The sequence below is a fragment of the Vanacampus margaritifer genome, chromosome 12 (genome assembly GCF_051991255.1).
Source record: "Vanacampus margaritifer isolate UIUO_Vmar chromosome 12, RoL_Vmar_1.0, whole genome shotgun sequence".
Taxonomy (NCBI): domain Eukaryota; kingdom Metazoa; phylum Chordata; class Actinopteri; order Syngnathiformes; family Syngnathidae; genus Vanacampus; species Vanacampus margaritifer.
In genome coordinates this window covers 11656754-11680485 of record NC_135443.1, presented here as the reverse complement: position 1 = coordinate 11680485, position 23732 = coordinate 11656754, and the positions used below count along the sequence as shown (strand labels likewise).

The window sequence follows — 23732 nt, the reverse complement described above, 5'->3', positions numbered from 1 at the left end:
AAACAGACTTAATAAAAGCTGTGACTTTGTGTTCTTGAATGACGCCCTGGCTGTCCCTGCGCGATGTGTCCCCCTATCAGGACGCAGGCCTCGAACCAACACAATGCCTGCTGGCAAAGGAGGGTACAAGCCTGCATAGTTTGAGTCCGAATGCCCTTGTTACTTTGTAGTGTTTTAAGTACTACACTTAACACACACAAAAACTACAAAACAAGGAAATCGACAACTTCACATTAAACCAATAGTTGGAAACAGGTGGATTCAGCGTGCCCATGGAGCGCGGCATCACCATTCGACTCGACTCCTCAACTGAAACATTGCTGAGCAAGTTTGGGAGAAAAAAACAAAACACGACCAGCCATGACACTTCACTTTTATGTATAGTAATTCACAATAAATTAAAGTGACCGCCGGTAACAGTGGACGGCTGGGTTTATATGTCGGGACGAAGACTCGGGCCAATGGGAGGACAGCTGTACAATTTGTCGGATAATGGAAGCAAAGTTGTGGCTTCCCCGACCAATGGGGACTTCCGGGTGTCACACACCCGCTCTGCTTTCGGTTGCTGTTTGCGACGTGTAGTTCGCCTCCCGTTGCTTGCTTGTGCCTCTTGATTGCGCGTTCCCGTCGATGGACGCGACTATGTAGTGTCTGTCTCAGTTCTCTGAAGCATTTCAGAGAACCGAGACGCCCTTGCGCGCTCGCGTTGGAGGGGGCATGGGTGGGGGGGCGAGCGTTGGGACGTGTTTGTGACTTTCGTAAATCCGTGGCAAAGATATACCCTATTAAACCATCACCAACGCAACGTAAAACATTATGTATGTAAAACCAGTACCCAAAGCAACTGAAATGTGTTGTCGTTGCCACTTTTCTCCACGGGGAGGCAGCGTAGGACATAAAAAACTGATTTTTATGAATGAAGAAATGTACTCAAAGAATGTTACTTAATGTAAACACGTGTGTCTTTTTTTTTTTTTAATGCAAAGAGGATTAATTGTAAAAGACTGTGTCTCACTGTATTGCTCAGGCTGCACTACAGCGTCTATTCACAGGCGCGATCCCACTACTGAGCGGTACGGGGGCTTTGACCTGCTCCGTTGCCGACCTGGGCCGGTACACCCCTCTTTAGGCGACCTGGTAGTCCCGAGCTCCCCCGGGAGCACCATATCGATACCGAACTTAGCGCGGACACCCGCTCGACATAGTGCACTGCAGCTCAGAACCCCTGAGCTATAACGATCCGCCAGCCTCAGCCTCCCGGTAGCTTGGATTACAGGCACGCGCCACCGCACCCGGCGAGGATAAGTCACACAAATAGTGATTTTAATTTAAACGCATATGACGTGAGTAGGTGTTATGGTGACATCTACTGGGTGCTTTAAATAGTGCTGTCGACACAATAATTCCAGGAGAAAATGAGTTCATTAATGCCCTGAGAAATAATTGACCTGGATAAATGAGAACATCCACTTCTTGTCGGTGTCATTATTATTTAAAAATAAAATAAATAAAAAGTTGAGGGTCATCCCAGAATTGGGGGAGAGTTTACGTCCCACCCATCAAATTTTAAATAATACACATACAAAATGCATGCAGTTTCTGAGTAAATGTACTTGTCCTGGGACCAAATCTAAAAATATATATATAAAAAAAAAAAACTAAGAGGAATGAATGCTTGAAAATAGTTTTGAAAATACCAATTAAGTCTGGAGTACCCCCTAAAATTTCTTTTTTTTGTCCCACCCCCCTGCCGACCAAATTGAGTCTCAAATAAAGTTAAAATGAAATTTAAAGTTCTTTTTTTCAGTACCCAAAGCAATGTAAAAACATTTTAGTTGCCACTTATCTCCACTGGGAGGCAGTGTAGCACATACAAAAACTGATTTTTATGAAAAAAGAAATTTTTTAAAGAATGTTACTTGATGTAAACTAATTATGTGTGTTTTTTATGTAAAGAGTATTAATTTTAAAAGACTGCGTCTCACTGTATTACTCAGGCTGCACTGCAGCGTCTATTCACAGGCGCGATCCCACTACTGAGCGGTACGGGGGCTTTGACCTGCTCCGTTGCCGACCTGGGCCGGTACACCCCTCTTTAGGCGACCTGGTAGTCCCGAGCTCCCCCGGGAGCACCATATCGATACCGAACTTAGCGCGGACACCCGCTCGACATAGTCCGCTGCAGCTCAGAACCCCTGAGCTCAAACGATCCGCCAGCCTCAGCCTCCCAGTAGCTTGGATTACAGGCGCGCGCCACCACACCCGGCGAAAATCACCACTATAAGTAGTGGTTTTGAGTTAAAGGCATATGACGTCAGTAGGTGAAATGGCGACATTTACTGGGCGCCTTTAATAGTGCTGTCGGCACAATAATTCCAGGAGCAAATGAGTTGATTAAGGGGGAGGGTCATTGCAGAATTGACACATCAAATTTTAAATAATCCACATACAAAATACTAAAACATGTGGTTTCAATGTAACATTTTATACTGTCATACTTTGTTCTCTCTCTCTCAGAGCACTGAATATAAGGCCAATGGAAGGACAGGTATACAATTTGTCGGATAATGGGAGCAAAGTGGTAGCTTCCCCAACCAATGGGGTATGTGCCAAGGAGGAGGCGGGACTTCCGGGTGTCACACCCCCGCGCTGCTTTCGGTTGCTGTTTGCGACGTGTGGGCCGCGTCCCGTTGCTTGCACTTGTGCCCCTCGGTTGCGCGTTCCCGTCGATGGGTGCGAGTGTGAAGTGTGTTTCAGTTCTCCGAAGCATTTCAGAGAACTGAGACGCCCCTCCGCGCTCGCGTTGGGGGGAGCAGGGGTGGGGATGCGAGTGTTGGGACGCGACCTGAGTGTCGCAGCATTGGCTGGAAACGGTATGTGTAAATTTGTTTGTGACTTTCGTAAATCCATGGCATAGATATACCTTATTAAACCAGTACTAACGCAACGTAAAACATTATGTATGGAAAACCAGTACTACTACTCAAAAGCAACGTAAATGTGTTGACGTTGCCACTTTTCTCCACAGGGAGGCAGTTAAAAAAAATGATTTTTATGAAAGAAGAAGTGTACTAAAAGAATGTTACTTAATGTAAACACATTATGTGTGTCTTTTATGTAAAGAGGATTAATTGTAAAAAGACTGTGTCTCGCTGTATCGCTCAGGCTGCACTACAGCGTCTATTCACAGGCGCGATCCCGCTACTGAGCGGTACGGGGGCTTTGACCTGCTTCGTTGCCGACCTGGGCCGGTGCACCCCTCTTTAGGCGACCTGGTAGTCCCGAGCTCCCCTGGGAGCACCATATCGATACCGAACTTAGCGCGGACACCCGCTCGACATAGTGCACTGCAGCTCAGAACCCCTGAGCTCAAACGATCCGCCAGCCTCAGCCTCCCAGTAGCTTGGATTACAGGTGCGCGCCACCGCACCCGGCAAGAAACAGCAGGACCAGTAGTGCTTTTGGGCTTCTTTTTTTTTTTTTAGCGCATGTGACGTCACGTTGTTATGACGACATGTACTGGGTGCTTTAAATAGTGCTGACGGCACAATAATTCCAGGAGCAAATGACTTAATTAATGCCCTGAGAAATAATTGACCTGGATAAATGAGAACGTCCACTTCTTGTCGGTGTCATTATTATTTAAAAAGAAAATAAATAAAAAATTGAGGGTCATCCCAGAATTGGGGGAGATTTTACATCCCACCCATCAAATTTTAAATAATCCACATGCAAAATACATGCAGTTTCTGAGTAAATGTACTTGTCCTGGGACCAAATCTAAAAATATATATTAAAAAAAAAACTAAGGAATGAATGCTTGAAAATAGTTTTGAAAATACCAATTAAGTCTGGAGTACCCCCTAAAATTTCTTTTTTTTGTCTCACCCCCCTGTCGACCAAATTGAGTCTCAAATAAAGTTAAAATGAAATTTAAAGTTCTTTTTTTCAGTGCCCAAAGCAATGTAAAAACATTTTAGTTGCCACTTTTCTCCACTGGGAGGCAGTGTAGCACATACAAAAACTGATTTTTATGAAAAAAGAAATTGACTAAAAGAATGTTACTTGATGTAAACAAATTATGTGTGTTTTTTATGTAAAGAAGATTAATTTTAAAAGACTGCGTCTCACTGTATCGCTCAGGCTGCACTGCAGCGTCTATTCACAGGCGTGATCCCGCTACTGAGCGGTACGGGGGCTTTGGCCTGCTCCGTTGCCGACCTGGGCCGGTGCACCCCTCCTTAGACGACCTGGTGGTCCCGAGTTCTCCCGGGAGCACCATATCGATACCGAACTTAGCGCGGACACCCGCTCGACATAGTCCGCTGCAGCTCAGAACCCCTGAGCTCAAACGATCCGCCAGCCTCGGCCTCCCGGTAGCTTGGATTACAGGCGCGCGCCACCGCACCCGGCGAAAATCAGCAGTATGAGTAGTGGTTTTGAGTTAAATGCATATCACGTCAGTAGGTGCAATGGCGACATTTACCGCTTTAAATAGTGCTGTCGGCACAATAATTCGAGGAGCAAATGAGTTATTAATGGGGAGGGTCATTCCAGAATTGGAGGACATTTTACGTCCCACACATCAAATTTTAAATAATCCACATACAAAATACTAAAACGTGCGGTTTCTGAGTAAATTTACTTGTCCTGGGACCAAATTTAAAAAAAAAAAAGAAAAAAAAAAAAAGAAGAATGAAATGCTTGAAAATAGTTTTGAAAATACCAAATAAGTCTGGAGTACCCCCTAAAATGTCATTCTTCTTTTGTCCCACCCCCCTGCTGACAAAATTGAGTCTCAAATAAAGTTAAAATGAAATTTAAAGTTCTTTTTTGTTTGTGCTAATTGTTTCATTGCTGTTTCTTGTAACAATGGGAACATTTGTTTTCATAAACTTAAAATTATTATTCATGGACGAATTTTAAAAAGACTGTCTATATCGACCAATGGGGTAGATGCCACGGACTTCCGTGTTTTACACATCAGCGCCGTTTCTGGCCACTGTTGGCCACGTTCCAACACTTGCACTCCCATCCTGGCGCCCCCTAACCGCGCGCTTCCGCTCATCGGCGGCAGGGCGTCTCGGCTACACACTCGCAGCCTCGCACCTATCGACAGGGACGCACAACCGAGGGGCACTAAGGCGGAAGCGCAAGTACTGGGACACGGCCCACACGTCTTAAACCAAAAACGGAAACAAAGTTGATGGGTGAAAACCCGGAAGTCCTGCCTCCTCCGTGGCATCTATCCCATTAAATCAGTACCCAAAGCAATGTAAAAACATTGTAGTTGCCACTTTTCTCCACGGGGAGGCAATGTAGTACATACAAAAACAGATTTTTATTGAAGAAATGTACTAAAAGAATGTTACTTGATGTAAACAGATTATGTACCGTATTGTGTGTTTTTTGGTAAAGAGGATTAATTGTAAAAGACTGTGTCTCACTGTATTGCTCAGGCTGCACTACAGCGTCTATTCACAGGCGCGATCCCACTACTGAGCGGTACGGGGGCTTTGACCTGCTCCGTTGCCGACCTGGGCCGGTACACCCCTCTTTAGGCGACCTGGTAGTCCCGAGTTCCCCCGGGAGCACCATATCGATACCGAACTTAGCACGGACACCCGCTCGACATAGTCCACTGCAGCTCAGAAACCCTGAGCTCAAACGATCCGGCAGTCTCAGCCTCCGGGTAGCTTGGATTACAGGCGCGCGCCACCGCACCCGGCAAGAAACAGCAGCACCAGTAGTGCTTTTGGGCTTTTTTTTTTTTAACCACATGTGACGTCAAGGTGTTATGACGACATGTACTGGGCGCTTCAAATATTGCTATTGCGTCTGTTCGACACTGTCTAGCACAGGGATAGGCAAGTTTGGTCCTGCCTCCAACCCAGGTGTTTCAAATCATCAGCTCATAATTATGTTCTGCAGGAGCCTCTCAGCTGTGTTTAAGGAGGGGGCATAAAAAAACATGCAGGACTGCGGCTCTCTCGGGCACAAGTCGAGTCACAAATATTTTCAATTTCGGCGACTATTTAAATCTGTTTTTTTAATAAAAATCAATTATTTTGTTGGTGCTGTTTGTTTCCAGTAGCAATTGATTCAATGCCATGAGAAATAATTGACCTGGATGAATGAAAATATCCACAAGGACTTTTTGTCTGTGTCATTTTAAAAGAAAAACAAGTTGTGCATATGTGCAGTGAGAATGGAGAGACAATAAATAACACCCAGAATTGGACACATTTTAATTACTTCATCTCTTTTGACAATAGGTCAAGTATGCTTCCATCCATTTTCTATACCATTCATCCTAATTAAGGTCATACAGTAGTTGAGCTCCAGCCTTCCGAACTGATTGGGCAAGACATCCTGGATTGGACACCAGTTGCAAGGCACATATTAACGAACAACAAGCAAAATGTAAACAATTCACATTAACAATTTAATTTGATGTTATTGTGTCTTTTATAAAACTAAAAGTGTAACAGCATCTACGTTCATCCATTTTTCTTGATATAGTTGACAATATAGAATTTTGGATTGAACATCCATATGATTTGGTAAGAATCCCGACTTTACATATCCACTTAAAGAACGACATCATAGCTTGATCATGTCCGCCAACAACACTTCTCGAAGTAACCGCGTGATGTATTCAAATGTCATAATTCCGGAACTTCTGCAGCAGGCAAGATGGTGAGTCAGCAGCCCAGCGGAAACGACGATGGCAGTAATCGCCTAGATGAAGAGAGCAAAAAGTTAATTCGGGGGAAATTAAAAGTGGCTCGTAACCTTTTGGGTGAAATTTCAGGATGAACGTACGGCGCACTATAACCTTTATAAGTGGACGTCATTTGAGCTATTGAATCCATCCGTTTTGTTTTTAGTATGTTTTGCATAACTTGCTGTTCTGTAGCTGAAAGGTTTTAGGTTCATCCTGAAACTTCACCCGCAAGCCAAATATCTACATGATGATGTTTTTTCATGAATGTAGTTGAATGAATAGGGATTACTTGAGCATAGCGTGGCTTCACTTGAGGACATCCCCGGGGCTTCCTGCTGACAATCCTTAGCTTCTGAAGCGATTTGTGTTTCTGCCTTTGCAGCCTCCAGCATGGGTTCCTTCTTATTTCTCACAGCCCAATGCATTGACTGCAAAAACAATTTCAAGTCAGATCATGGTACGGGTTTCCCTCACAAACATGAAAAAGTAAAACCTGACGCACCGTTTTGACAGAGTCATTTAAGGCTTGCCAGTCATGGAATGGGATAGCAACTCCACTTCTCTTCCATAGATCATAGTTTTGTCTTTTAGTCTCACTGCATAAAACCTCTTTGGCTTCTTGTAGCTTTTGAAACTCTGCCACTGTCAGAAAGAGAATAAAGAAATCCGGGTAGAACAGAGCAACATTTTAAAACATTAACAAATATGCAAATACTTTCCCCACATTTCCTGTTATCTTTAATTTTTTCCCCATGTTAAAGTTTCTCATCGCAGAAACTCGAGGCGCTGACAGCGGCCCGCCAGGCTTCCCGGTCTGTCGCCCTCTGTTGGTCATTTCTATTTTTATGTTTCTTGGGACGGGTTGTAACTAAAGACAAATTCCTTGTGTGTTTTACATATGTGGCCAATAAAGCTGATTCTGATATACTCTACAAACATATAATAACAATTAAACTCATTTTTTTATATGAATAAAAAAAAAAAAGTCACAATATTCACAATTGTACCCGCTTTGGGGTTGTCTTGGTTCTTGTCTGGGTGGCATGCCAAGGCTCTAATCTTGTATTCGTTGAGAATCTGTTCTGTCTGCAAGAAAAAATGCCTGAATGAGCTACAGGTGGCTGGATTTTGCGAAAAATCAGTTGATAAATGTGACTGTGAACTGTGTACCGCACTCAATGCCCCAGAAAAAGACGACATGCAACGCCCACCTCATGCCCAAAGTAGTGACGGGGAAATGAAGCTTCATGAAGCACTTGTGATATTTTTTACCCCTCTAGAAGGTGCTCTTGGTTTAAATATAAAGGCTAGTGCAATGGAAATCGGTACATTTTTTACTGCCATCTAGAGGAGTAAAAAAAATATCGAAAGTGTTTCATGAAGCTTCATTTGTCCATCACTACACTAAACTTATGCTGACAACCGCACCGATCAATTAAGTGTTCAGTGTGTACAATACCAGAAGCTAACGCTAATCTGTGCATCCAACAAACTCCAGTGCAGCTCTGCTTACCTTATGGTTTTGATGTAGTGCTTCACTGAAAGAAAGTGGTCGCTTGCATGAAGCCACCAGTAGCTAATTTAAGAACAGAAAATGTACAGACAGCTTTTTGTGGTGAAAGAGAAGTGTACTCTTTCTTTTGGTAGATTCAGTGCTTATATTTTCACAGGACCCAATATTATGGGGAACTCAGCAGTGGATGAGTTAAACTCTTGATACACATAATTATGCTGGCTTTCACTTCTCATTTTCTCAAAACATTGATTTTGTGGTACGGTACACAACTCACAATCAACCACGGGACAAACATACCGGGAAATAACCTACCGATGACAACTCATCGCATCCTAATAAACCGTAATAATCTTCCAAATCCTCAGGTCTGTAGTTCAAAACGGCCTCCATGAAATAATGTGATGATTCTTCGATAGTAGGAGCTTGAGTATCTGCAACGCCGGTTGCAGCAACCCTTGACGCTGGCTCCTCGGCCCCTTGGGATATCCTCAATTCAACTGAATTCCAAAGTGATTTTCGTCAGTTGTGAATTTCGCTCATGAACTACGGTGGAACTGAGCTCGTGAGCTGTAATTGCTGTCATGTGACGTATGAGGCATTCGAGTGACTCATCCTACTCTACGACACAAGACGAGTTTTAAAGGGACATACCGGTAAATTACATAAACAGGAAAATATGACTTAATAGCTAAACTAACTTGTGACATGTGTGGCTCGCTGTTAAAAAAAGAAGAAGCAGGAAACAAGCGATACCTGTACAAATACATACATACTGTACTATAAAATCCACTGCTGAATATTAGTCATAAAATTTGCCTTTACCGCCCAAAAATCTGATAGTACGTGAATGCAGCATTTTTTTGTTATGGTTTCATTTCAGTGACGTAAGGGGGAGAACGTTCCTACTACTATGACTGGAGGAGAGTGCGTCACGTGACCTATGCAAATGAGCCAGCTGTCCGAGGGGGAGGGTTCCGCTCACTCCGCTCAGCGGCTCTGCGGGCTGAAGATGGCGGACGGAGAGAACACTCTGGGAACGGCCTTTTCGGGCGCATCCGAAATGGACGAGCCCGCCGTTAAAAAGTCGAAAATTACCCTGGCGACCAACTGCAGCCTCAAAGTTACCGACGCTAACAAATTCCCTTGCGTTTCTGGGGTCGCGGAGAGTTGGGAGGCGGCGGTGAATTGTGCCGAGCCAGCGGAGAGGGAAGCAAAGCCGGCGATGGCGGTCGAGCAGGCCCCAGGAGCGCAAGGCGGAGACAACAATGACCTGGGACTGCTCGTCTCCGAGCCTTTTAAGTCCGCCGTGAAAGCAGACGACAGCGCCGTGCTTGGGACACTCGAGGCCGGTGCCGGTAGGTAGAGGCGGACGTTTTAAACGCATGAAGCGCTTTTCTCCGGTGGGTACACGTTTTACCAAATTGAGCGCCAATTCGTTTTTAACCGAAAGATGATAACTTAAAAAATAAAAATAAAATCCAACAACAATTAAACTGCATGTGGCGGCAGCCTTTTACCGGTAAATGATGGTAAGTTAGAGAGTAGAAAAGCGTCTATGGGAGACATTCGAGTTTTCATGAATAGACTTTTTCCCTCGAGACACTGAACTTTGAAAGCGACGTAGCATTTGTTAGCTGGCATGACTTTAGTCCTCACACCCACTTCCGGAAAATAAAAAGTTACCCACGAAGTTATTGTCATCAGTATGTATAGAATGTGACTGGCCGTGTAGGTTACCACTCTGAAAGTATTTTCAGCGATGTTACACCACTTGTCGTCTGTTATAGTTCTTCCATTCTCCACTCAGGTCTCATTGGGTGTGTCGATCACCCCTCCAATGGTTTGGCTGTCACACCCGAGCATGCCACAGAGGAGGATGACCGATCCTCCCACGCCAGCTCCAGCGACTGGACGCCTCAACCTCATATAGGTGAATTCAAGCCGTGTCTGTTTTTATGCTAATGCTTGCCATGCTGAGATGTTGTCACCTTGGCCAGGTTCCTACAGTTTCATCCAGCAGCACATCAGAGAGACCGACCCGAGGACAATTCTGAGGGAGTTGCTGCCTGAGACTGTACTCCCGCCGGATTTAGATGACATGACACTGTGGCAGATCATCATCAACATCTCAGAGCCTCCTAAAAGAAAAAAACGCAAGGATGTCAACACTTTGGAAGATGTCGTTAGGCTACTCCATGAAAGTAAAAGGATTCTTGTGCTGACTGGTGCCGGGGTATGTATCTTACTAATACTCACACTCTTTTCTTATGTATTTATCGCAGGGGATAAAAGGTGTGTGTCAGAAAAGATATATTTCAAACTACAAACTTGTTTTCCCGCAATGTGGGCACACAGTGCTCTGGATATGTGAGAAAAACATTGCCAATTATAAATATGGTTAAGTATTGTTTTAAAAGACAATATATGTGTACTGTATTATATGCGGTATACCGTATTTCTATGGGGTCTAGCTGGGTCCAACTCCCACTCGCTTAAATTCCGTAAATGTATTTTATTTCAGTGCGTGTGAAAGCTTGAGTGCATTTTGATTGGTTGTAATCTGTGACACGGCCACATTGCGCAACCGCAATTAAAGTTTTGAATTCCTGGAAAACAAGTGGCTGAGTCTCGGACATTCGTGAAAACGTAGTTGCTGTTCATTGGTGCCGTTGTAGTTGAGTTCAGTTGGGTTCCAATTTAGATTCAAGGTGAAAACGTATAGTTATAATTTGAAATCTATCTTTTGTGACACCAGTCCTAAAACTTTTCTCGCTTGTACATTCCAGGCAAACCCAGAATTGATGGAAAATATGATAGAAAGATACCATATATACAATTTGGGAGTGGGGGGGGGGGGTAGTTATACCCTTCCATATTCTGTAAAAATATTTAAACTAATGAAAACACACTTTAAGTTAATATAACCCATTTTTTGAAGCGTAAGTGTTCAAGTGCAAATAGGGTTTCGTTTTGCTGATTTCGATCATCCATGAGTGAGATCGGTCGATACCAATTCCAATAACCGATCGGGTGGATTAGCCGCACATTTTTCCATTTTAGACCTACTCATTAAAAATGATTTTAATAATTAATTGATGAATCGGCTTTAAAAAAAACAATTCTACCCACATTTCTATCAATTTGTTATACAAAAAAAACCATTGAATTATTTCAAATTGACAGTGCAAAAAATGCACAAACATGATTCTGTTACTGGTTTACACTGCACACAGGCTGGTCTGGGTTCGTTGTGATCGGGAGCATTAATAATTATCACCTATTCTTACTCTAGTTGTCAAGAAATGGGAGATTATAATTTAACATCACTTTGAGGAAACGAAAAAAAAAACCTTTCTAACTGTTCTCCAAATAAGAGGCAACGCATGCTAAATCCTCCGTTCTTGTTTCAGGTGTCCGTTTCGTGTGGAATACCAGATTTCCGCTCCCGAGATGGCATTTACGCCCGTCTTGCTGTTGATTTTCCTGATCTTCCAGACCCACAAGCTATGTTTGACATTGAATACTTCCAAAGAGACCCCAGGCCATTTTTCAAGTTTGCTAAGGTTTGCTTAATGTATGTTTTATTCTTACGAAGCCATTGCAGGTGAGACATGTGTCCGTTTTGCTTGTGAGTCCTCAGTGTATCCTGTTTTTTGGTTTACAGGAGATCTACCCGGGTCAGTTCCAGCCATCTCCCTGTCACAAGTTCATCGCTATGATGGACAAGCGGGGCAAGCTCCTGCGCAACTACACACAAAATATTGATACATTAGAACAAGTGGCCGGAGTTCAGAGAATCATCCAGTGTCACGGTAAGTGGCATCACGAACCGACAGCTCGTGATGATCTCGAAAACGTCTAACAAGGGCTCAAATGACTCCTGTAGGGTCATTTGCAACCGCTTCCTGTCTCATCTGTAAACACAAAGTGGATTGTGAAGCTATAAGGGAAGACATCTTTAACCAGGTTTGTATGTTGACATTTATTGAACAATGAAATGAATGCAATGAAATATTACAAGGTTCCACAGTCATAACGGTCGTTCCTACAGTGTGGCATGCGACGGAAACGAGTTTGACACGGATGCAACACACTACTTGAAATCCTAATAGTGAATTACAAATTGTTCTTGCAGCGTGTCCCCCATTGCCCTCGCTGTCCGGATATTCCTCTAGCAATAATGAAACCAGACATCGTCTTCTTCGGCGAGAACCTTCCAGAAATGTTTCACAGAGCCATGAAGCAGGACAAGGACGAGGTGGATCTCCTGATCGTTATCGGGTCCTCACTGAAAGTCCGACCAGTCGCGCTCATCCCAAGTATGCTCTTGCCCACACTCGCAAATGTGTTTGCGCGCAAATGTTTTCATCAACTTTTCTCGTCCTCCCATCCAGACTCCATTCCTCATGAAGTGCCTCAAGTCTTGATCAATCGAGAGCAGCTGCCTCACCTCAACTTTGACGTCGAGCTGCTCGGCGACTGCGACGTCATCGTCAACGAGCTGTGCCATCGGCTGGGCGGGGACTTCGAGCAGCTCTGCTACAACACGCTAAGACTCACTGAGATCACGGAGAAACCCCCTCGGTTACCGGAGCAGCCACCGTGCGAGGCCTTGTCCGCCGCCGGCGACGCAACGCCGGAAGAGCCGAAGCAGCACAGTACAGACTCGCTCGGAAAGCCCTCACCGCAAAGTCCGAATTCCACAGAAACTGACGGTCACGTTGCGCCTCTGGAGCCTTGCCCGGACACTCAGTGTCCCAGCCAAGAGAACTCCGAGTCGAACCAGTCACCAGTCAAAGACGCAACTAAGGAAGAGCCCACGGAAGAAAGGAGCCAATCTTCCCACCATGAATTTCGGCGACGGTGCTGGATGAACCGGATTAGCCGAAGTCCAATCAGCAAGCGCCTTGACAGTAAGTCACCGTCCAAGTAGAGATCACTACTATCTAAATTTAAATCACTTTTTAATACGTTTGAAAGTGAGTCATCAGTCATGAGGATTTTTGCACACAATGTAATTTTCTGTGCAATGTCAACAATTTTGCCCGTGTTGTGGCTATCAACTCATTCACTCCCAGCCATTTTCACTGAAGCAACCTCCTTCGCTCCCAGCTGTTTTACTGGATTTTGACTGATTTTGCAGGGCCCACAGAATATTGTGTTCTATAGCTATAAAACTATAAAGAGTCTCTTCTTTTATCAGGAAAAAAAGTACATTTGTATCCTTCCGTTTTGCAGCAATTAGCATTAGAATATAGCTAACTTTCATCATTATTCACAAACCTGTTCAAAACACTGGGGAAAAGAGCTTGTTGCAACATGGCCCTGACTGATCTCTTATACTCTGCTGCCACCTGCTGGCTGTTTTTTGTTTTGTTTTTGCTTTAAGCGACCTATTCAGGTCAGAAGCTACATCAAAGGCTTCTGTATGCTTAAAAACACATTTAAAAAAAAACCATAAAAACGTATAAATATGTTTTTGGGAGTGTGTGACAAAGTATTAAAAAAACATACTTATATGTTTTTGCTAGCAAATGAGTTAAATTGATCCTGCTTGTGACCTACAGCGGGCCAGTACCTGTTTCAAGCACCGCATCACTACATCTTCCATGGGGCCGAGGTTTACTCAGACTCTGAGGATGAGACGTCAAGCTCGTGCGAAAGCGACAGCGAGGAGGAGTCGGAATGCAGCGGCGACGAGGGAGCCGAGGTCAGCGAGCCGGAGGAAGCCGAAGGAGCGGCCTGCCTCGGAGAGCCAGTACGGGACACTTTGGCCAGCGAGGCCTCGTCGAGTTTGCAGACGGACAGTACGGATGAACAAACTCACAGCACCACACACCTTTAAAGTACTCAGTTGATAAAGCACTCGTTGTCTTTTTAAATATGTATATGTATTTATATATATATATACATATAAACTGTATATGTTTCATATATTTTTTGACTCATCAGCCTATTGTTTTTCATAAAGTTGAAATTGTGTGACAACTTATATGAAAATGGAACAAGTTTTTTTTTTTGGGGGGGGGGGGGGGTACTGCCCACTTAATCGCCCGCATTGTGTCTGAAACATACTACACACTGCTTACTTCATAGAAATGTTGCCATCTTTTTGTATTCACGTTTGGAAATGCTTCAGTTCATCTACTGCAACTTCTGATAAAAGACAGCAGTTTAAGCTTTAAGACAAGACTTTGTCATCATCGGTCCATAATGTGACATTAATTGTGTTCTAAATGTGATGTTTTGCAACGGATTTATGTCACAGTAGCATGAAGATTTAAGTCAAATGCCTGCTAAGACCTACAGTAGCCCTCTGATGGCTTACTTGAACATTTTGGCTAGCCGCAACACAAACAGTTCAATGCTGGTCTTTCTTGAGGGGTAAATGCAGAAGACAACAGTCCTCTTTAAGTTTAAACCAAAGAACGTTTCATTAACATGATCTGATTTCGATATATAAGCTCTGTATATTTCTCATGTCAGTTGAGTGTTGGAGAGAGATTATTGAAAAGGTGGTTCCTTCAGACGTGGCAGCTACTTTTTATGGTCAAGCTTTTTATTTTTATACTCAGCTTGGAGACATACTCTGCCAAGAGTAGATGACGTTTTTTTCTGTACAAAGTTGTCCTGTTTTATTACGAAGCCTTACTATGTTCTATCAACAGTGGAGAAAAAAAAAAGCCGTCTTCATGAAACCGATTGTTGCTCTTATTTTTCATGGAATATAAGTGGCGTAATAACAATGGGATTATTATATTCTCTAACTGAGAGCCTGCTGCATGTAAACATGTTGGTTGGCTGATTTATGTGAGCCTGCTGCCAACTTTATTCACAAGCCACTCAGTCTACAGTTTAAGAGAACGGTTTGCCACCATTTTAGTTATTTCTTTTGGGGTTCTCAGTAAAAAATAATGAAAAACAAGGGGTCCCTCATCTGTTATTTTTCTATAGTTATAACCCAAAATTGCCATAAAATGAACATGTGACGTACATAAACTAATGATAAAGGACATCGAGAACATGAATTGACTATCGTACAATCATGAAGAAAAAGGTGTTTACCAAGAAATTGAATTATTGGTAAATTATCTTCACTAACAATATTTGAAGGTAACAAAAACTGAGCGTGATCTATTTTGGGTCCCTACCTGAAAATGTTTGAGGAATCTGAAAACCCTGTTACTTAAAGGTCACAAACCGTACAAAATGTGCTGTGGCGGTAAGAATATGTAATCATGTCACAGGAAAGCACTCAGTCATTTGTTCAATATATTTATGATGTAGATTCATACTAATATATACTGCGGTGTGTCTTCAGTCTCTAAAAGTAAAATATTACTCAGCAAAAGTTAGGCATATTGGGGTTACAGGTGAAATTTTAGCAGAAACGTGAATGCACGATAACCTTTCTGGCAAACTTATTTTAACTAAAAAAATATATATCTTGGTTGAATTAGAATCGATAGAATGTTCTCAGAGGAAGTGGAGACTCAGTTTAGACTGTAGAGTGTCACACAGCAGACTAGAAGAGTCACAGAAAGGCAAATAAGTGGGCCTGCTTTCACATGTATTGGTCCACTTGTTTCAAGTGTTTGTACTTGAGTGAATTTTTTTCCTTCATTTATAGCTATAGACCTGTTTTGCAACAACTGGCAATGACGACATGATGTCAAAACTAGAGAAAGGTCAAGTCAATCACGGTTGAGTTGATAGTTTGATTAAAAAAAACAGAGACACTAATAAATGTATTTACTTATGTAGAGTGTACTCAAGTACATTTCAGTTTGTACTTGTTTACCTTTAATGAGTAAATCAGTATTTCTATTGGGAGTTTTTTTTTTTTTTTTTTTTTACTCAAGGACAGTGTGAGCATGTGAGGGTATTGTCACCTCCGATAAAGACTAGCCAAAATTAGGTATTTTAAAAGAGGCAATAGAAATGTAATATACTGTATACACATTATTTGGCGTTAACTTACAAATTTCCACAGGTGTGTCTACTGGTTTGTTGCCGTTCACACGCCGAGCCAGCTGTCGGTAGTAACGCGCCGTCTTGCCGTTAGTCTTTTGCAGAAAAGACGTTACGAAGAAGAAAACGTCACGACAGTGCCGTGAATCCGTCACCAACAACGCCAAGCTGAAAACAGGTTCAGGCGCTTGATAATACTCTTGTCTTTATCGACGGTACGTTTACAGTTTAAATGCCAGGTATCGGCTCACGGCGACGGTTGGAATGGAGGCTATGGAAGATGACAGTTCGGACGTAAAAGATGACCATAATCATAACTATTGTGCGGGCAGCAGCAGCAGTAAGGTCCAGACTTGTTCAAGCAGCCAGATATGCGACGGGGGTTCTGCTCGGAGGAGTTTTGTATGCCGGAGCGCATCAGGTTCCCAGTTCATGGACTCGGACACTGGCAGCGAGTGCAGCGAAGCCGGCGACGACACCGAATGCGCGACACCGGCGGTCGCCTCTGCCCAAAACAAACTCACTCTCGACTCCGCTTCAAAGTTCCGTAAGTCGACGTGCTCCCGTGTCCAGTCACAGTTTGACTCTCCGAATAAAACTCACGTTTGATACAAATAAAGGTTGCAAAACGCAAAAACCCTCCCACGTCCTACTTCCTTCCTAGGTGTGAATGCCACAGCCGTGGAAGACTACCGTAACAACCACTGGCCCAACCTGGAGCAGGCCATTGAGCGCCTGCTAATTCAGAATCCCACGGACCACATCTCTGTTTCATACGCTCAGATATACAGGTAATGACTCACATGTGCAAGTATGTATGGCAAATTGTCTCACATACTGTACAGTAGGTGTCACCATGGTAACCGGCAGGGGCACCAGTTGAGACCCCCAAGAACCAGATGAGTAGCCTTTGGGCCTGTTCTAGAAAGGACAGCTGGACTGCTCTGATTGTCTCATCCATGAAGGCATCACGCAACAAGGCTTGGTTAGGACAAACACGCCTGAGTTGGTGTGGAAAAAACAAACTATGCTTCAAGTTGGATGTATCTAGGGGGTGTAAATTGCCTAGTAGCTTGCGATTCGATCTGTATCGTGATTCATAGGTCACGATGCGATTTGATACCGATTAATCCCGATACAAATCAATTATTGCGATTTATTTTATTTTTTTTTTTTTACTCAAATTTAGAAAATACTAATCAGTCAACTTGTACATGTACACTGTAAGATTTGTATGAAAACCTACTTCAGGCTTATAATTGTGATCCACCGTATTTAACAATCTGTTTCATGTTTTAAGAGTATTGAAATCAAATTTGAAGGCTTAATGTTCCATTAATATAACATTCTTCCATGCTTAAAATGTGAACCCTAATTCTAATTAAGACATTTTGTTGAATATTTCCATCAGAAATTGAGCTTTAAAAATCGATTCTGCTCCATATTGAATCGATACGAGAATTGTGCGCTGTAATATCGCGATACATTGCCGATTTTTTTTTTTTTTTTACACCCCTATTGGTATCATTTATTTGCTTATCGCTAAGATGCCTGGCAGAGAGGCCTCTGTCGGTAAATTAGTTGGTTAGAAACTGTCTTGTTTATTTGCCATTCACTAGAGAGGGTTAATTATTATATAATAAAAAGTTGGGTTTTCCACACCAACTCAGGCAGGCCTGTCCTAGCCAACAAGCCTTTGTTGCATAAACTGCCAGTGCTTAACCATTTTATGTTGCGTATATCAAACCCAAACTTTTCAACTGAATGATGAATATTATTGGCAGAAAGAAAGAAGGACCCTTGTGTCTTTTGTTTGTTTTCAGTTACGTCTACAAGTGCGTTTGCCAGCAACACTCTGAGCTGCTCTACAATGACCTGAAATCCAAAATAGCAAATCATCTACAGGGCGTATCCACAGAGCTGAACGTAAGTTAAGCTAAAATAAGCATTTGTATACAAAAAACTGTACAATTTTGTGTGGCTTTTTCCCAATTTGTATTTGACAGCCTTTGATTTGTAGCTATTCCAATAAATGCAAGATTATGATATGTCATTGTACAGTTTTTGTTTTTAGGCTGTCCCACTTGAAAACCTGATTGAAAGCTTCAACACAGCCCTGACACAATACATTGCATCTCTCCAGTGTATTGTTCCAATATTTTTATATTTGGTAAGTAACTTTGAAAATGACACTTTGGTGGAATGGAGAATACTTTTCCGCTCCTGCATGTTCCTGACCACATACACACAAAAACAGATGACAGTTTATGCAGCTTTCTCATGAAGATTGTTTTCAGAACAAGTTCTACATCGAATCGAAGCTCAACCGTGACCTGAAACAGGATCTGATGAACCTGTTTGCTGATCATGTTGCAGAGAAATATGTCGACACACTCATGCGTGAGTACCTTGCTCTTGTTTGTTGCGTCTGACAAAACAAATATTACGGCCTTATTCCAAAATTTAATAAATTAACAACCCCCCCCATTCAGCCCGATGGAGCTTGTAAACGGGAATGGGTTTAATTGGCCAAAGTTACTTTAGTTGTGCCAAGCTTGTGGCTTTTAGATTAAAAAAAAAAAATACATGAGGTTGTAATTACAATGTATGTGTTTTTGTTTAATAGTCATTATGGGGTGTTGTGTGTGGAATTTTGTGGGGAAAATGAATTCAATCCATTTTGGAATAAGACTTGTCATCACAAAATGTGGGAAAAAAACAAAAAACTGAAGTGCAGCGTAAATGTTCCCCACTGAATGTTAAGCCTAGAAAGATGTCATTCAAAGAAAGTTATTTTGACATTGCTGATATTATAATTTGGTTAAACAGGAAGGTTATTGACTTTTCAATTATTTTTCCTCCACAGCTCTTCTCATTAAAGCTCACACGGTGCCCTTCAAAGTGCAGCCGTCAACCATGGCCAGTGTGGTTAAAGGCCTCCACAGCCTCCGGCCAGGTCTGCCACTACAAAACAAACTTGTTGCACTATACTGTGTTTTTATACACACCGGGGTTTTCACAATTTAGGTTCTGGCGTCCAAAATGGGTTATGGGTCAGTTTTTATTGTGTGGGTAGTAAAAGGCTGAAAGCAAGCAGGCAAAAATAAATAAATCTTGGCAGTGGATGTTATCTAGTGATAAATTAATGTCCACTTATAATTATTTGACTTATGGATACAATTTTAGAATGAACATAAAATACTATATTACCTTTTTAAGCTGAACTTAAATTGACCTTTTTCAAGCTTCAATGCACATATCAAACTGTCCAATGAATTTGGGACACTGTGTAAAACTGTGATTTGCTATTTTAAACCTGAATATATAAATTGTTGTTGCAATTATTCTCTTATCTTGAATTTGATGCCAGCGAATATGTTTATTTGCAATTATGACTTCACTATTATAGTAGCGTAGGTTGGGTATAACTATGGGGCATTGCAACTTTTTTTTTTTTACAAACTCCGGTTGTGCTGCTGCCATCAGAAGGCAACTTAGTTGAGAACCAAAAACTGTTACTTTTACCAACTCTGGTTCTAGAGCTGAAAAGGTCTATATCAATTTCTGCATTTATAATGACCATTTTTCATTTTAATATATATATTTTTTTCTTTACAGAGTGGGCCCTGTTGGCGCCTGCTCTCTTCTCAGTCTTTATTCCGCAAATCAACCCTCCCGCTGTGGAGTCTCTGCTGCTGGACTACGCCGCCTGTGACCAGAAGCTCCAGATGGAGCTCTCAATGAACGGCTTTCCACGGTTAGTGTACAATGATCAGCTTCGTCACAATGTCAAGTATGACCTGTAGAATGCCGTTAAAAAAAATGAAATCTTTTTTAGAGAGTTGAAGTAAAAATGAACACCTGAGATGATGTGGTTGAGATGTGTGTACAATCACCTGATAAGTGTGGATGCGGCTGTGTTTTGCCACTTGAGGGCAAAAAAACTCTGAAGAAGACCCTGGGCGGGAATTACACTCCAGTGCTCAAAGCACACAAATTGCATTCAGAGCAGCGGTGTAAACAAAACAAAAACATGGAATCTGATATCCTCATTTACAAATTAAACCTTAACTATATGTGGGTACATTTTTTTTAAAAAAAAGATCAGAACTGAATGTTTGCTAATGTGACTGCAGTGTTAGTGGAAACACTGTAAATAACAAGTACTGCGAAAGTATACTCTAAATGGTGGTCAATGGCAGCTATGGTGTACTGCTGAGGTTACCTGACCGTTGAAGCTGTTGGGCAAAGAGTCAAATTAAACAGTATGTAAGTTTAATATACACTACAGTAATGTGCGTGAAGTAGGTTCTTTCCGTTCTTTGTAAATGTAAGCAATCAGAAAAATCGCGCGCACGCAAAAAGTAAATTACATTATATTGTGTTTTTCAGAGGTGATCAGTCTCGCAAGAGGGCCAACGATGACTCCTGAGTTGGAAGGTGGGCAACTGCATTCACACGGCGCTATGGCGTCGCTGTTGCGTGTGAAAGGTACCCACGCGAACAGTTTGGAATCGGCCGATTTCTGAGGTAGTATCAAAGTCGGGACGGAGGCCGCACAAAAGGGATTAGCGGAAAGCCGCGGCCAGGGTTTGACACACTTCTCCCGTATGTCAAGAGTGGACGACGTCATGCCGTGTCACGTGCGAACGAGCACACGCATGTGCACGCAGAGGCATTGCTGTGAAAGGCTCCGGTTCATAAATGTTGGTCTACTGTTAATGGGTCTGACGTGCCTAACACAGAGCAGGGCCCATGTTGCCGTGCCTCCCATCTATTTATACAATACTCCAGAAAGCTATCCCTGAAATCGGTGACACTGCCCACAGATAAACTGTAAAACTGTCACTGCAGTGTGAGCAAACCTGTTTATGTCCATGTTTTCTGTCTTTTGTCAGGGTGCTTTCATGGGTTCTCTTGTGATTCAAATATAAGGAGGCGATGGAAGCGGTGTATCATTTGTTCATTTGTTTTTAAAAACAAAACTAACTAAAAACATAAATTGATGACTTCTTTTCTCAATATAACCCCCCCCCCGAAAATGTATGATTTTGTGTACAAATGGAAAAAATATAACAGGCTATTTGGACGTTCCATACAATTCTAATCTGAGTTTTCATCTACCGCAATTTGTGTAATGGAAGGAAATTCAAACCAGAAGAGAGCTTTCTCTCTCAGCTGACTCACTCGCTTAATCACTGAAATTTAAACCTCTCATATTATTCAACTTTTCAACATACTAAAATAGTTCTCACATGTGTAAAAGACATGTCTGTGACATGCATTCGTCAAAATTGACTTTGGATCTAATATTTTTGCTGTCCCTAAATCAGCCAAAAAACGCTCCGTTCAAAACAGCCCGATTTAGTGGTGTGTCACTTTTATGTAAATAGCTGCACCAGGCCACGCTTAGGCCACACCCTTTTCTCGCAAGGGGCAGTGATTTCGGTCATGGTAGCCATGTGCTAATGTTGTGAATTGAAACGACTGGCCATGGGAGCAGAAGAAAAGAAAAATACAGACATGTCTTCTACACATTTGAGAACTATTTTATTATATGGAAAAGTGACATAACGTTTTACCATAAGAAAAAGTAGCATAACGTTACTACAGAGACTATGTTCTAACGTTAGTTTGTCATTGTTTATTTTGCCGTAACCGGAAAATCTCCCGCGAATGAATGCTTGTAGACATTTACAAGCGGTTATGAATAACACAAAGTGCACATTTAGGCAACTGCGCGGTCGCAACGTGCAAGCCGTCTCGTCGGGACCACTTAGCGGCCGGTTAGCATCACAAAGTCATGTCAACTAGGCGGCGAGTTGCCAGTCATGGCAAATTAACCACCGCGGATTGTATCTTAACGAAACAATACGCAACCGCTTCATATTATCCAACCACCGTCTGCTTTATCTTATCTGACCTCTTGTAACCAAACAACCTCCAGAAGGTAGAAGGTGCACATCTCTTATTAGAAAGGATAGGAAGGAAGGCTAAATCAAAAATGTTAAACCTACTTTCCCGTTTGCAGTCGCGTCACACTGTTGGGACCGATCCATTATGTTTAAACGTGTTGCAAATCCAGCTCTGAACAGGCTTTCACTAACAAAACAGTCCTTTGAGAAATGATGCCTGTACACGTCCTTCAAAAATAAAATGAATCCACTGTCTTCTCAAAGACTTGGGACGAAGGAAGCAACCACTTTTTCCTAATCTTTGCTTCCCCTCTCCACGGAGCATTTGCCGGCAGAAAAAAAAAGGAGCAGCCAGCTTCTCGAATTTCAGTGGGCGTTAGTCAAGTTGGTCGAGTGCACTTCCGTGTCTTTTTGACGTCACGGAAGTTTAATTTGCCCGTTCGAAACACACATTTTCGAAAGGAGGAGAAACCTAAAGAAGTCGGGGACGGACTTTTTTCATGCCTGGTTGGATTGTAGACAGGCGGGGGATGTATATTATTGATAGAAAACCCCACTTAAGTGCATTTTCATACTATGGGACCTTTAAAGCAATTTCCATGCGGTTTGTTTTGTACTGGTAGATGGCTTATATGGATTGATTCCGCTTGTGTGGCATTGTTTGTCGCTTGCCCTCTTGTGGTGTTTAGTGGTACTGAAATTCATTCAGCCTTTTTACTTTTTTTTGTTTTTTGGCAGAAATAACAAAAAAAAAACAGTTATTTCATTTTTGTTTTGAAAAGCGAAAGAACAAATGATACATGGATTTGATAGGCTGGTAATGGTATTGCATTCCTAACATCTACTATGAAAATGTCTTGCTAACAAAGACTTGTGCTGCTAATAGCCATACAGTATGTTTGTATGCCATACCAATCCCTTGGCTGCACTCCTTGTGACTGTGAAGTCAGCAGCTTGAACACAAAGAGTGTGACACGAAAAGGAACTAAACTGTGATTCTGCATCCATGTTGTTATCTTTATTGTGTTGGTATAAACCCAATTGTTTCCAGTGACACCAAAGAGGATTTGCAGTACAGTACTTGGTGTTGATTCGGTATGGATGCAAGCTATCATTGTTAATTATGCATGTTTACTTGTTATGAGTGTATAAATATATATTTTTTTATACTAACGTTTTTTATTTTTGTTACTCTGAACTGAAATCTGTCTTGTCGACTTGCATGTAGGACTTTTGAGTCACTAGAGTGCCAGAGATCTTGTTTTGCCTTGTCATAAATCTGCAAATGTGTCAAGTCTGAATCTTCACACTTGTATAACAAAATATATGCAAATAATACAGTAATGTGCAGGTCTACGTGAACAGACTAAAGTTTTTATGTTCATCCATTTGTGTTGTGTGTGTCAGGCATTTTAGTGAACCATTCACTTGGCTTTGTGTCTTTTACACTGTTTTAAGTGTAATCTAGAAACTCGTTTTTTAAAAATGTTAAACGTCTATGTACCTTTTTATGCGCGTAACTCATTGGATCTTGTAAACAAATTCACCCCTGTTTAAGTGTTACGTTTTCTGCGTGATGTGACATAAACCTTCTATCCATCCA

The 23732-nt window shown here is 42.2% G+C and overlaps 3 protein-coding genes across 5 annotated transcripts; 2 read left to right on the top strand and 1 right to left on the bottom strand.

Moving 5' to 3' along the window:
- Nucleotides 1–6234: 6234 nt before the first annotated feature.
- Nucleotides 6235–9243, bottom strand: dnajc12 (DnaJ (Hsp40) homolog, subfamily C, member 12). 3 transcript variants are annotated; one of them, XM_077581376.1, is made up of 6 exons: nt 8556–9243; nt 8241–8303; nt 7735–7813; nt 7230–7369; nt 7017–7155; nt 6235–6741 (listed from the first exon to the last, which is right to left on the bottom strand). In XM_077581376.1, exons 1-6 carry the CDS (start codon nt 8631–8633, stop codon nt 6659–6661), a joined length of 582 nt encoding a protein of 193 aa, XP_077437502.1. In that variant the 5' UTR covers nt 8634–9243; the 3' UTR covers nt 6235–6658. The 3 variants fall into 3 exon arrangements, with proteins under 3 accessions (XP_077437502.1, XP_077437503.1, XP_077437504.1); XM_077581377.1 differs by lacking the exon at nt 8241–8303 and having other exon boundaries at nt 8541–9243; XM_077581378.1 differs by lacking the exon at nt 8241–8303.
- On the top strand, nt 9166–14941 carry sirt1 (sirtuin 1). Its single transcript, XM_077581374.1, has 9 exons — nt 9166–9598; nt 10051–10173; nt 10241–10476; nt 11654–11806; nt 11908–12055; nt 12130–12209; nt 12379–12562; nt 12638–13156; nt 13811–14941. The coding sequence occupies exons 1-9, from the start codon at nt 9184–9186 to the stop codon at nt 14086–14088; spliced, it is 2136 nt and encodes a 711-aa protein (XP_077437500.1). The 5' UTR covers nt 9166–9183; the 3' UTR covers nt 14089–14941.
- A 1401-nt stretch (nt 14942–16342) lies between these two features.
- Nucleotides 16343–23732, top strand: cacul1 (CDK2 associated cullin domain 1). The gene is made up of 8 exons (XM_077581375.1): nt 16343–16761; nt 16879–17005; nt 18038–18140; nt 18289–18384; nt 18512–18614; nt 19081–19170; nt 19833–19971; nt 20607–23732. The coding sequence occupies exons 1-8, from the start codon at nt 16479–16481 to the stop codon at nt 20644–20646; spliced, it is 981 nt and encodes a 326-aa protein (XP_077437501.1). The 5' UTR covers nt 16343–16478; the 3' UTR covers nt 20647–23732.

Coding starts and splice junctions, on each gene's coding strand:
- dnajc12 (XM_077581376.1), bottom strand. CDS start 8,633: ATGGAGGCCGTTTTGAACTACAGACCTGAGGATTTGGAAGATTATTAC. Junction 7,156..7,229: donor TAAATGACTCTGTCAAAACG/GTGCGTCAGGTT, acceptor TTGTTTTTGCAG/TCAATGCATTGGGCTGTGAG. Junction 6,742..7,016: donor TGAAGCCACGCTATGCTCAA/GTAATCCCTATT, acceptor CTCTTCATCTAG/GCGATTACTGCCATCGTCGT.
- sirt1 (XM_077581374.1), top strand. CDS start 9,184: ATGCAAATGAGCCAGCTGTCCGAGGGGGAGGGTTCCGCTCACTCCGCT. Junction 12,056..12,129: donor GAGAATCATCCAGTGTCACG/GTAAGTGGCATC, acceptor TGACTCCTGTAG/GGTCATTTGCAACCGCTTCC. Junction 12,563..12,637: donor ACCAGTCGCGCTCATCCCAA/GTATGCTCTTGC, acceptor CCTCCCATCCAG/ACTCCATTCCTCATGAAGTG.
- cacul1 (XM_077581375.1), top strand. CDS start 16,479: ATGGAGGCTATGGAAGATGACAGTTCGGACGTAAAAGATGACCATAAT. Junction 18,141..18,288: donor GCGTATCCACAGAGCTGAAC/GTAAGTTAAGCT, acceptor TTTTGTTTTTAG/GCTGTCCCACTTGAAAACCT. Junction 18,615..19,080: donor ATATGTCGACACACTCATGC/GTGAGTACCTTG, acceptor TTTCCTCCACAG/CTCTTCTCATTAAAGCTCAC.